This window comes from Seriola dumerili, unplaced genomic scaffold (genome assembly GCF_002260705.1).
Source record: "Seriola dumerili isolate Sdu_G_001 unplaced genomic scaffold, Sdu_1.0 BDQW01000088.1, whole genome shotgun sequence".
NCBI classification, from domain to species: Eukaryota; Metazoa; Chordata; class Actinopteri; order Carangiformes; family Carangidae; genus Seriola; species Seriola dumerili.
In genome coordinates, this window is record NW_019174343.1 from 5,157,022 (window position 1) to 5,170,253 (window position 13,232).

Genomic DNA, 13,232 nt, shown 5'->3' on the forward strand with positions numbered 1-13,232 from the left:
TCATGATTTACATATAAGTATTTTATTTAAATGACAAATCATGGTTGCAGAGATGTCATCTAGAGGTTTTTACAAATGTGATGGCACTACAAAGTCCAGTCAAGCTCGCTGTCACTGTGAAAATAAGATTATTACCATCTTTAGATGCTATTTTCAGATCACTAAAGACAAACATCTTTCTAAAAGTGCATATCAAACAATTGATAAGGCCCCATACAGAGAGACGCTTACTAAATCATTTTTACACAAAAATAGCACAAAGAAATATCTGTACTGTCTATATCTGGAAAACATAGTAACGCAGGGACAGTTAAATAGTACAGGGTATATTCAGTGGCACTGTGCTGCACAAAAAATAAAATATCCCGTAGAAATTTTGCAACACCAAACTCATCAGAGAACTGAAGGCTTATCACGGTTTAAAGGCACAAATCTACCTAAAATAAACACAATAAAACCTAACATTCCTCCAGACAGTGCAGCATCTGATTTATGTTAATATACATTTACACTCAGTTATATATTATTATCGTCATAATACAATCAAATGCCATCTAACATTTAATAGCTGACAATGGGTGTACAGAATGTGTCAACAGTTAACAATACAGTGGTTCTACAGTATTCCCACTATCCATTTTAGATGCTTCTACAGAGCCAAGCTTGGTGGTGTTGATATCGAGGTCAGTGAAACTCCAGGGAACATTGTACAACTGCTGACCAAAGTGAGCTGGCAAATATGGAGAGCAAAGTGCAAAGTAAGTCCACACAATCCTCAGCTTCTCTTTCTATAGTCATGCCAGGTTGTTTTTTCTTTTTGCAGCTCATTATCAGTGGTCTCATATCTGTGCCTCAATCCCGAGGGTGAAGGAATATTTTGAGCCCGGAAAACAATTTATATGTGGGTGAACTATTACCACGGAAGATTCATTTAATTTGTGCAAACAAAAATCTGTTCTGTTCAACTAATGTATTTGTTATTATAGATAAAGTGCACAACAATAACCTCTCACTCAGTTTTGTTCATTTCCTCTCTAATTCCCTGCTCTGTGTGCCCTGGAACTATGTTTATCTTGATCTCTCAACATCTCTGCTCATATCTGTCTTGCTCAACCCAACACAGTGTTACAGCCACAATTTAAGCAATCAAAACAATTGGAATAGGTCATTTCTGATTGGCTGTTTCTCCAATTTGCTAGTAGGATTATCAGTTACTAGGGAAGGAGTAAAAAAACTAAGGTCACCGCACCCACACAAAAGTAGTGAATACAGTCTTGGTTACATAGCTAGTTTTATCAACCACTTTTAAGTTAGTCTCCACCCAGCTATCTTGGTAGACCGTAGCTGACTTAGCGGTTGCTAACTAAGCTAACTGGCTAACTTGATTATTGCCAACTACTCAGACAAGGCATAATACTCAGTACCTTTGAAAAAAGTACCGCTAAATGATTTACCTCAGTAAAATTTATGTAGCTAGTGAACTAACTACTACTAATGACCTAATAGCATTCTTTTAAAATGAAATGTAGCAACAAAATAATATATTAGATAAAGATCTTTAACCACTCACTCAGCTGCCTCTGTAATTATGTGCTCTGCTAAATAAACAGCATCTAACTAAGCTAGTTTATGTAGTTCCTTTAAAAAAAACTGAAACTGTGCCTTTAAACTACAAAAAATTCTAAATCTAAGATACAATTTTGTTGGACAGTTCGCTACATCTCAGTGCATTCATCTGGTTGCTATTAGGAATTTGTAAATTAGCTTGCAATATAAATATTACACTCAAGTCAAGGTTGCATGTTTGCATTTTTTACAAGCACTTAATTGTGCTACTGGATTAAAACATTTATGGTAATAATCAAGTTAGCCAGCTAGGTTAGTTAGCTATTGCTCACCTAGCAACCATATGTCAGCTACAGCACCTACCATACCGAAAAAGCTTAGTAGAGACTAAATGACATGTATAATTTTAGAAAATTTCATAAGCAACCAAAAATACATTCAGTACTTTCATGTATGTGTGTCCCTACTTAGCATTTCCCCAGTGCTTCCCTGCTCCCCTCTTTCAGATTAGCTGTAATCAATAACCACTGGAGACAAAAAACACCTTACCAAAAATGACTCCAGTTTTTAGACAGGCCACAATTGTGGCATGATTGTAAAGGTGTGCCAACCAATGTGCCATCTGTATGTAAGCTGTAAACTGAATAGCAGCAGACTGTGTCTGTCGGGGTGAAACTCAGTCTCTCCTGTTTTCCCTCTCATCTCTGTACGATTATGAGGCAGTTTCATAAAGTGCTGGCTTAATATGTGCAAATTGGGGGGAATTAGAGAGTAAATTAGTAAATTCAGAGTTTATTACTGTTCACTTGGATAACTGAACATGCAAATAATTCTATTGAACATTCAAATACATCTATTGAGCACAGAATAGATTTATGTTCGCTCAAAGTAAATCATTCTCTGCATGATCATTTGTCTACAAAGTAGAATTGATGTGCTTGCAAAAAATATTTTTCTGTGCTCAAAATGTCCCATAGTGCATCTGTATTGATGCCATACTTGCCTCCTATATTCTTTTTTCCTCACCTTCTCTCTTGAAGGAAGCCCAGTGGGCTTTGCAGTGTGCTTCAGCCACTTGCATTTAAGGGAACATTACATTCAGGATGTACAGGAACACTTGTCTGTGTCAGACTCCAGTCCCAGTTGAACCGAACATCAGAATCAGTCTGAAGCTCAGAGCCAAAAAGCCAGTCCCCAGCAGGTCACCCAGAGCTGTGAGGTAGGGGATGGAGAAATTGTCTGGATCCAGTCCCCTTTGCCACAACCAGGACACCACCAGCCTGGCCACGTAAAGCAAAATCACCACCTGGATAATGACAGTTGTTGGAGTCAAAGTTTCAAATGAGAATATCTCAGATTGAAGGAAATCAAAGACACTTACAAGTCAATTTTAATTAAATCTTGAAGGAGTTTTTTCTGGCAGTATGAATGGCAAAAGGTTTATCTGGTTATTTGACCTGAAGCAGAGCTGCAGACAGGTAGCAGATGACGAAGGTGGGTGTCATGGCAATATGGCCTCCCTGCAGGAGGTGGATGGTGTAAAGGAAGAGGAGGTGACCTGGGACCACGAAGATGACCAGGACTCTGGCAGATTTGGAGTTCACATCTGGGTAAACACAGAACGAGTAGTTACAAGATATGTGAACTTCTATGCTCAGTGTCGTTTAACTTTTAAAAATGTGTTTCTCAGAAGCACTAGAGCTTTTTGCTGTGTGCTGGTTTTAACAATGGAAACTGTGGTAGAACTAACTGATGCATCTATCTTGAACCAGTGGCATTATTAAATTTACTTCATTTCCCATAAACTTATTTTCAGGTACAAACAAACTTGTAATAAAGGAATAGTTTGATAACTTGGGAAATATTCTTAAGTTATTTTCTTTCTTAAAAGAGAGTCATTCCAGGCCTGTATGTAGCTGAAGCCAAGTTAATAAATGTTTATCAGTACCTCTAACCCTCACAAATGAACACATCTTCATATATTGTTTTTACACTTCACGTTTTGCATCACTAAAACTGTTACCTTTGGACAGAACCAAACTAACTATTCTTCAAAGTCAAACTCAGAACAACTTTATTAATCCCACTAGGGGCAATTAGTTACGAGCAACTTGTACACAGAGGAACACAAAAACAAAAACAAATATGCCAGGGAAGTAAAATGTAAAATAAAATCTATAAAGTAGACCTGGATGGTAGCCCTGGATAGCAACTGAGAAAATCACTTGCAAAAAAATGCACAGTAATAAGTAAGTAAGACCCTGAGCTTTACAGAGGATTTGTTGGTTGCAGAAAGAATTCAGGTCTCCTTGTTTGACTCTGGTAAAAAAAAAAAAAAGCGCAAAAGGCTCTCAATAAAAGAATTTAGTTTGTGGAGAAGTTGAATTCTTCATGTCAGATTTAAGATGGTCACCGAAAACAGTACCCAGATATTTGTATGTTGTGACAATTTCTACACTTTCATTGTGTATTATGCACTCTATGGCTGCATCAGTTGCATGTAAAACATTAGTTCTTTGTTTTTAATTGCATTTAAGTATAAGAAGTCATTATCACACCAAGAAATAAATTGAGGAAGAGCGTTGCCATGGTCTGATTCTGAACCTTGGAGAAGGTACAGTAACACAGCGTCGAGTAAGGGCAAAAGGATGCACGCTTGTAGCGAGCCTGTGGACATAACTACAAATTCTGTATAGTATAGTAAGAGGTTATAATACATCCTCTGAGCAGCGCTATGTCTTCAGGGCAGATTGGAAAGAGATGAGACGGGCCGGAGCTAGCTGGTTAGCATGCTAACTTCAGTAAAAGAAAAGATATGATAGAGACAGGAGTTAACACTGATATTGCTTTCCACCTCTGGAGGCAGCTCTCGGTGAGTTAGGAATGAAGTTTGATGCTGAACTCACGTTTCTTCTTGACTGGTAAGAAGCTGTTAATGTTAACACTGGCTATGTAGCAATAGCAAAAATAGACTAATAATAGAAATAGCTCCTTTAAGTATAAAAAGGTTTGCATCCTCCACACACTTCCTTCCCTGATAAGCTAATTGCAGTGGATCAAGTTTTCCATCCACAGTCGACAAAACAAGGTTTTTAACAATTAACAATTATTAGTGGATTCGAGGCAACTGGTCTAAAATCAGTTAGTATCTTAGCATTGATGTTCTTTGTGACTAGCTGCTGGCTGCAGCTTTGTACTTTCTGCACAGAAGTCAGAGTACTATTGATCTTCTCATCTAACTCTTGACAAGAAAGTAAATAAGAGTATTTCCCAAAACTCTCTAAATCTCTCTCAAAGTTGGAAACACTGCAGGCTGTAAACAACCCCCTAATAGAAACTGTTGCGGACATTTAATTTTGAAAGAGCAAGGGCTAATTGGGAAACTCAAACTCAAACTGAACGTACTTATGCACTCAAAATAGCAAGAGACACAGTATATCAGTCAGTCAGTCAGTCACAGATTTGTGTTTATAGGGTTGGCCCCATCTTTGCAATCCAGCCAAAATAAAACTTGAATACTCAAGTTAAATTATTTGGAATAAAAACATAATTTCTGATGCTACAGTTGTACGCAGCACCTTGTAGTCATGTATTTATCTCTGACCTGAGGAGCAGAAGGTAGCACAAGGTCCAGGACAGTTCCCACTCATTTTAAATGGAAGAGCTCCAGGGACACTCCAGTAGTGGAGGTAGGTGGACATCCTGCTGGCCTGGATGGCCACCAGGTTTCCCCCTACACCTGCATGGAGATAGAGAAGAACTGATGTAAGTATTACCAGAGTCTAGTAATGATCAGTTTTCAAAATAAACATTTAATCAAACTTGGAATAAGACGATAAAATATAGAACTGCATTTCAAGATCCAACCAAAAACAAGTGTGTTTTAATACTGATATGGTTTTACTTAGGTATTTGCCAATGTTCAGCTTTCATGGTACAATCATACTGGACAAACTGCATCACCATCTTCATTTGCCATTGTTCTCTTTTCCATACAAAAGGCTGAGAAGTCACTGCACAATATAACATGGAAAAATGGTTCACTATCCAAACAGTAATTCTGCTTAAAATCTATTCAGCAGTTATCCCTAACTCACAGGCTCCCATGAGACTTATTTCTCTAAATATCTGGAAAAGTCAGTCTGGATGTTGTGCCATATTCATCGTAGTATTACTCTCCCCTCAGGCTGATTTCATTAGGAGCAGAACAGAACCTCTTGGCTTGCAGAGCTTTAAAGCACATGGATCATTTGGGCCAAACAGGAGGAGTGTTTCTGGTCAACAGGGCAGGAGGGAAGAGCGCTGAATTGGAATGCAAATGTACTTCCTGTCCTGGGATGGCAATACATGCAGGAGTCTTTGGTAGCACTGAAGCTGGCAGAGATGCTGCGGAAACAGGAGCCAGTGAATGCATAGTTGGCATTCTGATCAGGCCTGTGGTTTATGTAAAGACCATTGTTATTGCTCTCTACTTAGTATGCTGCTTTGTGAGCGACGAACTTCAGTCGGTTAAGATCTGGCCTCTCTGAGGTTCCTTTGACAGGGAGGACAGACTGCTCATATGCAGCAGCACTTCAATACCTCATGACTGATTAATACTTCATATCCGAAGCCTTTTAAAAGTTGAGCTTAGCCTTTAGCACTGTTAGTTCTTCACTGTCAGGGTGACAGTGATAGCTGCAGGGCACCTGCATGCTTCAGCAATTTCCACATGACATCAGTTGGCACAAGGCTTTTTTATTGATAATAATGAAGCTAGTTATGACGTTTAATTATCATTCTTCAAAGATTAGGACTGTTTAAACACCATAAGCCCAAATCCCAGCTCTGCTTTCTCCTTCAGGGAAAACATGTCAGTGTTCATTTCTTTGCTTAGAGCACGTGGCATAAATTGTTTCATCTTCAATTAAAGGGATTATATCCACAATGATATCTATCTTAGATAGAAGTGATGAAAGTTATTATCCTAACTTCATCTCTTGAGCCCTGGAAAGTGGAAGTTTTTAGATGCTTTACTTAAGTAAAAGTATACCACCAATACCACTGTCTACAATTACTGTGGTACAAGTTAAAAGTGCTTTCAGAAAAATGTACTTAAGTATTCATTACACAAAGTGAACCCTGTCAGTACATTATTATATATTATTGAATTGTTACTTCTGATCCATTTCATTATTAGAGCATAGGGTACATCTCATTTCCCTGATTCAATTGTTCCTTTGCTCCTTGATCCTCACGTCACCTGGAAATCGTCCTCCATCTTGAAAGAAGTCTCAAAGCTCTTATTTCTGCTGTGAGGAGCGAGGAGCAAAGAGCAAGGAGGGATCCCTGAGGAGCCATGAGCAAGGATGCATGAGACCATCCTCTGTGGAAGACATTCAGCTGAACAACATGATGTATAAACACTCTGCTGTGCTGATGTCAAAAGAAAGGAGACGTCACCTGAGATGATTCAGAGGAAAGGACATCTAAATTTCATTTCAATTTCACATATTTCCTTGTTTTCTCTCTCCTTGCAACATTTCCAGTAGGAGGTAAGGAAAAGACACAAGTGAGGAAGAGATGGATGCCATTAAAGGAAGTGAGATGTACCCATAGAGTTTGGTTCTATGCCTGCACAGCCCCTCACACCTTACACCGGACTAGAGGTCTAATCAGCCAGTTCAGCTGAAAACACTGTGTGTGTGTGTGTGTGTGTGTGTGTGTGTGTGTGTGTGTGTGTGTGTGTGTGTGTGTGTGTGTGTGTGTGTAAAGCCTTCAATATGTAAAGTACCCAGCAACCACAGCTGTCAGATAAATGTACTAAAGTGACACCCTGACTTGTCCTTTAGTGCCACCTGCATGTTGATGTGTTCACTTGTCCTGTGAAATCTTTACATACATATTTACATATCTCAACATTTACTGGATGGATTGAACACTACACTACTACACTAATAAAACATGCTAACACTCTATAGTGTGGTATAATGCAAATAATGACATAAAGATTTTAATCTTATAAGCAACTGAGAACCTAACTATGAAACTGAATCAACATTGACTTACGGTTGAATGTTAGTTGTCAATTTGATGTTGCAATTTCGTAAATTAGAGTTCAAATTAAAACACATTTTTTTCAATATTGGGCACTTAAATATAAACACTTAAATTAAATACTGAACACTGTTCAGTTCTAAAAATTCAAGTCCCCAGATGAAAATTTCTCGTGAATGATTTGTGTGTATAAAGAGACAATAAATACTTTATAAACTACTGTAAAGGTGTATTTATTTTATACTTCAGTACCTGTTTATTCAAAATACATGAATGAAAACACCCTTACATCTGCTTAAAATATCATTATAGTGTACAACAATTTAAGTTTTTATATATTGTTTTTATATATTGCTTATAAATGCTAAATAGTAGGAGTTAAAGGTAAGTAGAGTTCATTTTCTGCTCACCATTGATGACCGGGGTGAGCACTGCCATACCTTCAAAGTCTGGATTACTCACTGTCTTATCCAGAATCAGACCACCAATACTGGGAAGAAGACAACACACAGTGCGTGAGTCTCAGCGGGACACCTTTGTGAAAATGCTGTGGCTATGAGATTCCCGCCGGCTGTCGGCTCACCTGCTGATGGACATGGCCAAAATGACCGGCTGCCAGCCTGACCTGAGGACCTCTCTGACTGGTGGAGAGCGACAGGCAATAATGACCCACGCCGGGATGAGGAGCAGCAAGAGGCCACACACCACGGGAGGCAGGTACCACATGTCTGCAGGACAACATAGCACAGAATAAATCAGTCAATGTCTTTTTGATTTATTTTTTTAGGGAAGAAAACAAACAGATTCACGGACACCGTCTCTTTGTCAGTTGTTGACTTTGCTGCCCTCTTCTGGCTGAAATACTCCATCACAACAATAATGCTGACTTGAAATTGTGTGAATCTTCTGCTCCTCATCTCTTGCAAAGACCCTTTTCTATCAAAGTAACTGATTTGAAACAGGTTCCAACCTCTTTTACAAACAAACTGGTATCACAGGGGCAACAAACAATGCACTGAGAGTGACCGTGTTTGTGACCTCTGACCTCTGTAACAGAAGAAGAAGCTGCTGACACCAGCGAGCAAAGACAGAGTGATGAGATCTCCAAGGCTGGCAGCGATGGGTGTAGCCACGTTATCCGGGTTGATGCCCACTTTCCTGGAGCCAATGATCACTGCCACCATCACCAGACCTGACAAAGCATACGACAAAGACTTGAGGTAGAAGACAAAGAACAAGACACTAAGTTCATAGACTCTACTGTATTCTGTGTATCTACTCTGTATCATCAGCCATTAGCTAAGTGGTTCTCAAAGTGGGCTTGTGCCTTTGTCTGACCTAGAGACAGGGCAGCAATGAAAGCAGTGGTGACGCTGCTGGCACACAGGATAGCAGCCTGGATAACATCCACTCTCCCCCTGGTCAGACCCCCGAGAACCACTGCTGCAACCGCTGCCAGGAAGCCCACAACCGTGGCCTGCACCTGGAGGTGGAGGACAGAGCAGAGGTGAATTTATTTAGCAATCTATAGATCTCTCTTATCTGCAGTATGTACCTATACATCTATTTACCTAAATCTATCTGTCAGTCTTCAGTCAGGAAAAGACAGAAGACAGCATTAAGATGTAAATGATAGCGAGGCATGGAAAATGTGTGAAAAAAAACAGAATTGGAAATCACCATCCTGCAGGTCGATATTATATCTGTACCTTGATGTATATCATCTGCACCTGAAAAATACACGTTAACACAGAGAATCTAAACAGGAGAAGAGGAGGATACTGTGTCTCATCTAATCTTAACCTTTCTTTTCTATTTGAAACTGAAAACTATTTACAAGACTGCATCTGCTATACTTCATCTTCTACACCACCGTGGTTTCACAAGAAGACAAATAAGACGGTGACACAACCTATTAACTTCTTTATCTGAAAATCCAATTCATTCATCACTCCATAAATTCATATATCCATGTGTGCATACTAGTAGGTAAATAGCACTGGCGACTGAAACTGCTCCGGTTCATTGCAACATACGCGAGGTCGGTGGCTAAGCTCAGCATTGTGTATTAATGTTGTATGTCCCCTTTAAAAGAATGTTTGCAGCATGATTTATTGATGTGCTAATGAGTTTCACGCACTTTTTCAGTACTTAATTGGTCAAATAAATAATTATGTTGTGCACTTAACAAACGAGCCATTCTGTTGTGTTTGAGCAGACTCAGATAAACCATCACTGCCTAATACATATTTCCACGTTATTGTATTTGTCATATCAGTTTCAATTAGACGTGCCTGAGTGTCTGTGTTTGAGCATTATTCATTGCATGATCCAACACAATGAAGAGTCAAGGGCTTACTTAGCTAAGCGGTTCTCAAAGTGGGTTCCAGGGACCCCCAGGGGTCCTTGAGGGGGTTTCCAGGAAAAAGTAATTCATTCAATTAAATAATTCATTTTCACTATAATTCCATCCAAGTAACACAATGACAGAATGTATGACTAGTTTGGTTCATGGGACTCAAACACTTTCTATAATCAAACATCTCAAAGCAAAAACGTTATCAGGCGTGGGTCTGTGGTCTACTTTGCGTCAGTTTAGGGTCCTTGATGTGAAGCACTGGCTTAACTGACCAGGTACAGGGGCTTTACGTATAAGCAGGCAATGGAAGAATGAGCCCAATTCTTGGATTTTATGCTCCAGAGTCTTATCATAACGACCATTTTATCTGCCACCGTCATCTGGTCTGTATAATGCATGAGTGAAGTGCTCTGACAGAGGGGGAGGATCAGGGCAGCAAAGCTCCTTGAGTTAAACTCAAGTGTCTTGAAGCCAGAAGAGTAAAGTGTGCAGTGTGTTATTAATAGGATTAATGAGTGTGTCACCTGAATGAGAGCCAGATTACAGAACACCATCCTCCACTGTTGCTGAGCCTCATCCATCTGCCCTGTGTTGGCCTGTGGACGCACATGGTTTTACTTAACACATCACATGTTTTCCAAGTGTTACAGTGGAAAGTTAATTATCACTGGTCACCATAAAGTTTTACAGGTCTAATCTAATTGCTGGTATGAGTGATGTCAGAATCACCCTGATGAATATCTGATTTGTCTACATGTGGATAGATAATAATAAGAAAAAAAAACAGACCAAATAAAAAATGATTGTATCTGTTTCTTTCTGAGTGTGTCTGTGTGTGTGTGTGTGTGTGTGTGTGTGAGTGAGTGAGTGAGTGAGTGTGTTTCCACTCACTGCTGTTGACAGTCTGGATGCCAATGTCATCTCCAGATTCCCCTTCAGCCCCACCAGGGCTGGCACCAAGATAAACACCTCTGAGATCTCAGTGAACACCTCCCAGTGCTGAAAAACACCACAGTGGTCTTTCAGTGGACGGTCTGTTCCCAACCAGCCCCCTGTTCAAATACACACAGTGAATCGCATAGCAAGAGCATTTAGACTCGTACTGTAATACTTCAAAAACCCACCAATGGAGGTTAATGTTTCTTATTCTCACTACACTGCAAATGTCAGAAACACACAACAATGAGCCTTTGAATCACTTACAGTAAATGAGGCCTTCTTAAAGGACTTGAAAACCTATTTTCTCAGACATGGTCGCATATGAACACGGGATTTTCTGCCAATTTAAAGCAGCCTTGGTCATTTCACATGAGCTATTTCCTTCTGTGCAGTTCTTGTTTTATTTTTCTCACCAGTTTGAAGTGGACGAGTCTCCACTTTAAGAAAGTGGTATCACATACTTTCCTGCACCGATATGGATTTAGCAACTTATTGAAAACGCAATGACAGTCCTGAATAGGTTTTTGAGTGTTCAACTATTGATACATTTTCAAACTTTGTCAAACCTTTGCTGCTCGTCTATTCATGAATATTAAGGTTTTTTTTGAGAAAAACAGGGGCTTTGAAAGAGTTCTCCTCCGGTTCAGCATTGCACTCCTATAACACTGTTGGCCTATGATGGACAGTTATCAGAATCAACACAGCAGAACCAGAGACATCACCTTTCTTAAATCACATGTTCTTCTTTGTCAAAACCTGGCACCTACATTACCCACAAGGCAACTAAAAGCAGCGAATGTAGCCTCTGGCCGATAGGAGGAGCAGGTTACAGAGACAGATTGTAAATTTTCAAACTTATAGTCTTTAGTCTGAAATGATGCTGACTCAAGTGACATCATTTGAGTCAGGCTTTATATATTTTTCAGATACATAGTAGTAAAGAACTGTAAACAGACTTGTTGAGTCCCCTTTTAAAGGCACATACTCAACAACATATATACAGTACAGTAAGTGCCTGTTGTATATTTAAATATGCTAATAGGCTAATCATGCTTCTCTCAACCTCTCACCATGACCGTTTGGCCTGTGAGTGTGGATGGATTTGATAAATTGTAACTGAAACCTGATCTGTCGGCTCTTTATGCTTCAACCAGCGGCTGGCTGACCTGCTGCATAATTCAGTCATGTCATGCTGCTGGTGTGATATTTACAAGAGGTTAAACAGGGTGAGAGCTATCAGGTGGCTCTGTCTCGGTTTCTGACTCTGCTGTTTGTCCTCCTGTATGTTCTGTCATTTGTATGTAAATATATAATAATTACGGAGCCAAATCCTGCTGGAGGAGATTTTTGTGGTGTTTTTTTTTTTTTTTTTCTTTTTTTTTCTAAAGTGTTTTTTGTCTGCAAGGATTGTCCATAGATGACAGATTTAAGAACATAAACATCACATTCATCCTTTGTCTGACTCCCTCTGCCTTTCAGCAACTCACCTCCCCTTTACATGATAATGATACAGGAAAAAATGAAATCATGGAAAACAGTGGTGATCATGAAAAAGCCTGTCTAGTATCTGTTGCTAGTGTTTCCACATGACTCATCATAAGAAACCAGTATCAGTGGAAACATGTAACCTCACACGCACAAGCACTTTTTCCATACTTGCACTATATCCATGAGTATCCCAGCTGCCACCATGCCCAGGCCAGACACCAGGTACGGCAGCAGGACCTGGGCTGCGATGACCCACGAGCTCTCTGGCAGGAAGCCGTGGGCTGAGCGGGTCAGTTTACACGTGAAGCCCCTCAGCTTCTTCCCCTGGAAACGCAGCTCCAGAGCCAGATGGGTCACCACCATGGCTGATCCGCTGTTAACCCATCGCTGCACGGAAAGCCCTGCTGCGATGTGCTGGTGGGGAGGGACAGTTCCTCTGTGCCACAAAAATCTGCTCCTGAAACTTTGTGTTGGATTAGTCAGGGTGATTTGAGGAGGATGTGACGATCCATCTCGATTGAGGGAGAAGTGGTGAAGAAGAGAGGAATATTTCTTTCTGTCTGTGTGTTCCCAAGTTCTCGCACCGGCCTCTTTCGAAAGTCACAGCTGATGGTTCTTTGGTGAAAACAGTTCTTCTTTAAGTTTTTTTTTTTTCCTGCGAGAAAGAAAGACTCAACAAGCTTGTTTTGCCCTTCACCTGTCACTCCCGCTCTGGCAGGGCAGCAACACAAAGTACTTTTGCAAATGGTGGACTAGTCGGAGGAAGTTGCTTTCATCCACTTGAATGGATTACACACACACACACACACACACACACACACACACACACACACACACACACACA

The 13,232-nt window shown here is 40.0% G+C and overlaps 1 protein-coding gene across 3 annotated transcripts; it reads right to left on the reverse strand.

Annotated features, from left to right (window-relative positions):
• Nucleotides 1-6: 6 nt before the first annotated feature.
• Nucleotides 7-13,133, reverse strand: slc41a3 (solute carrier family 41 member 3). 3 transcript variants are annotated; one of them, XM_022745605.1, is made up of 10 exons: nucleotides 12,557-13,133; nucleotides 10,853-10,960; nucleotides 10,486-10,557; nucleotides 8,941-9,085; nucleotides 8,648-8,794; nucleotides 8,186-8,330; nucleotides 8,043-8,092; nucleotides 5,171-5,305; nucleotides 3,024-3,172; nucleotides 7-2,872 (listed from the first exon to the last, which is right to left on the reverse strand). In XM_022745605.1, the coding sequence occupies exons 1-10, from the start codon at nucleotides 12,749-12,751 to the stop codon at nucleotides 2,693-2,695; spliced, it is 1,326 nt and encodes a 441-aa protein (XP_022601326.1). In that variant the 5' UTR covers nucleotides 12,752-13,133; the 3' UTR covers nucleotides 7-2,692. The 3 variants fall into 3 exon arrangements, with proteins under 3 accessions (XP_022601326.1, XP_022601325.1, XP_022601327.1); XM_022745604.1 differs by having other exon boundaries at nucleotides 8,013-8,092; XM_022745606.1 differs by lacking the exon at nucleotides 10,486-10,557 and having other exon boundaries at nucleotides 8,013-8,092.
• Between the last annotated feature and the right edge of the window lie 99 nt (nucleotides 13,134-13,232).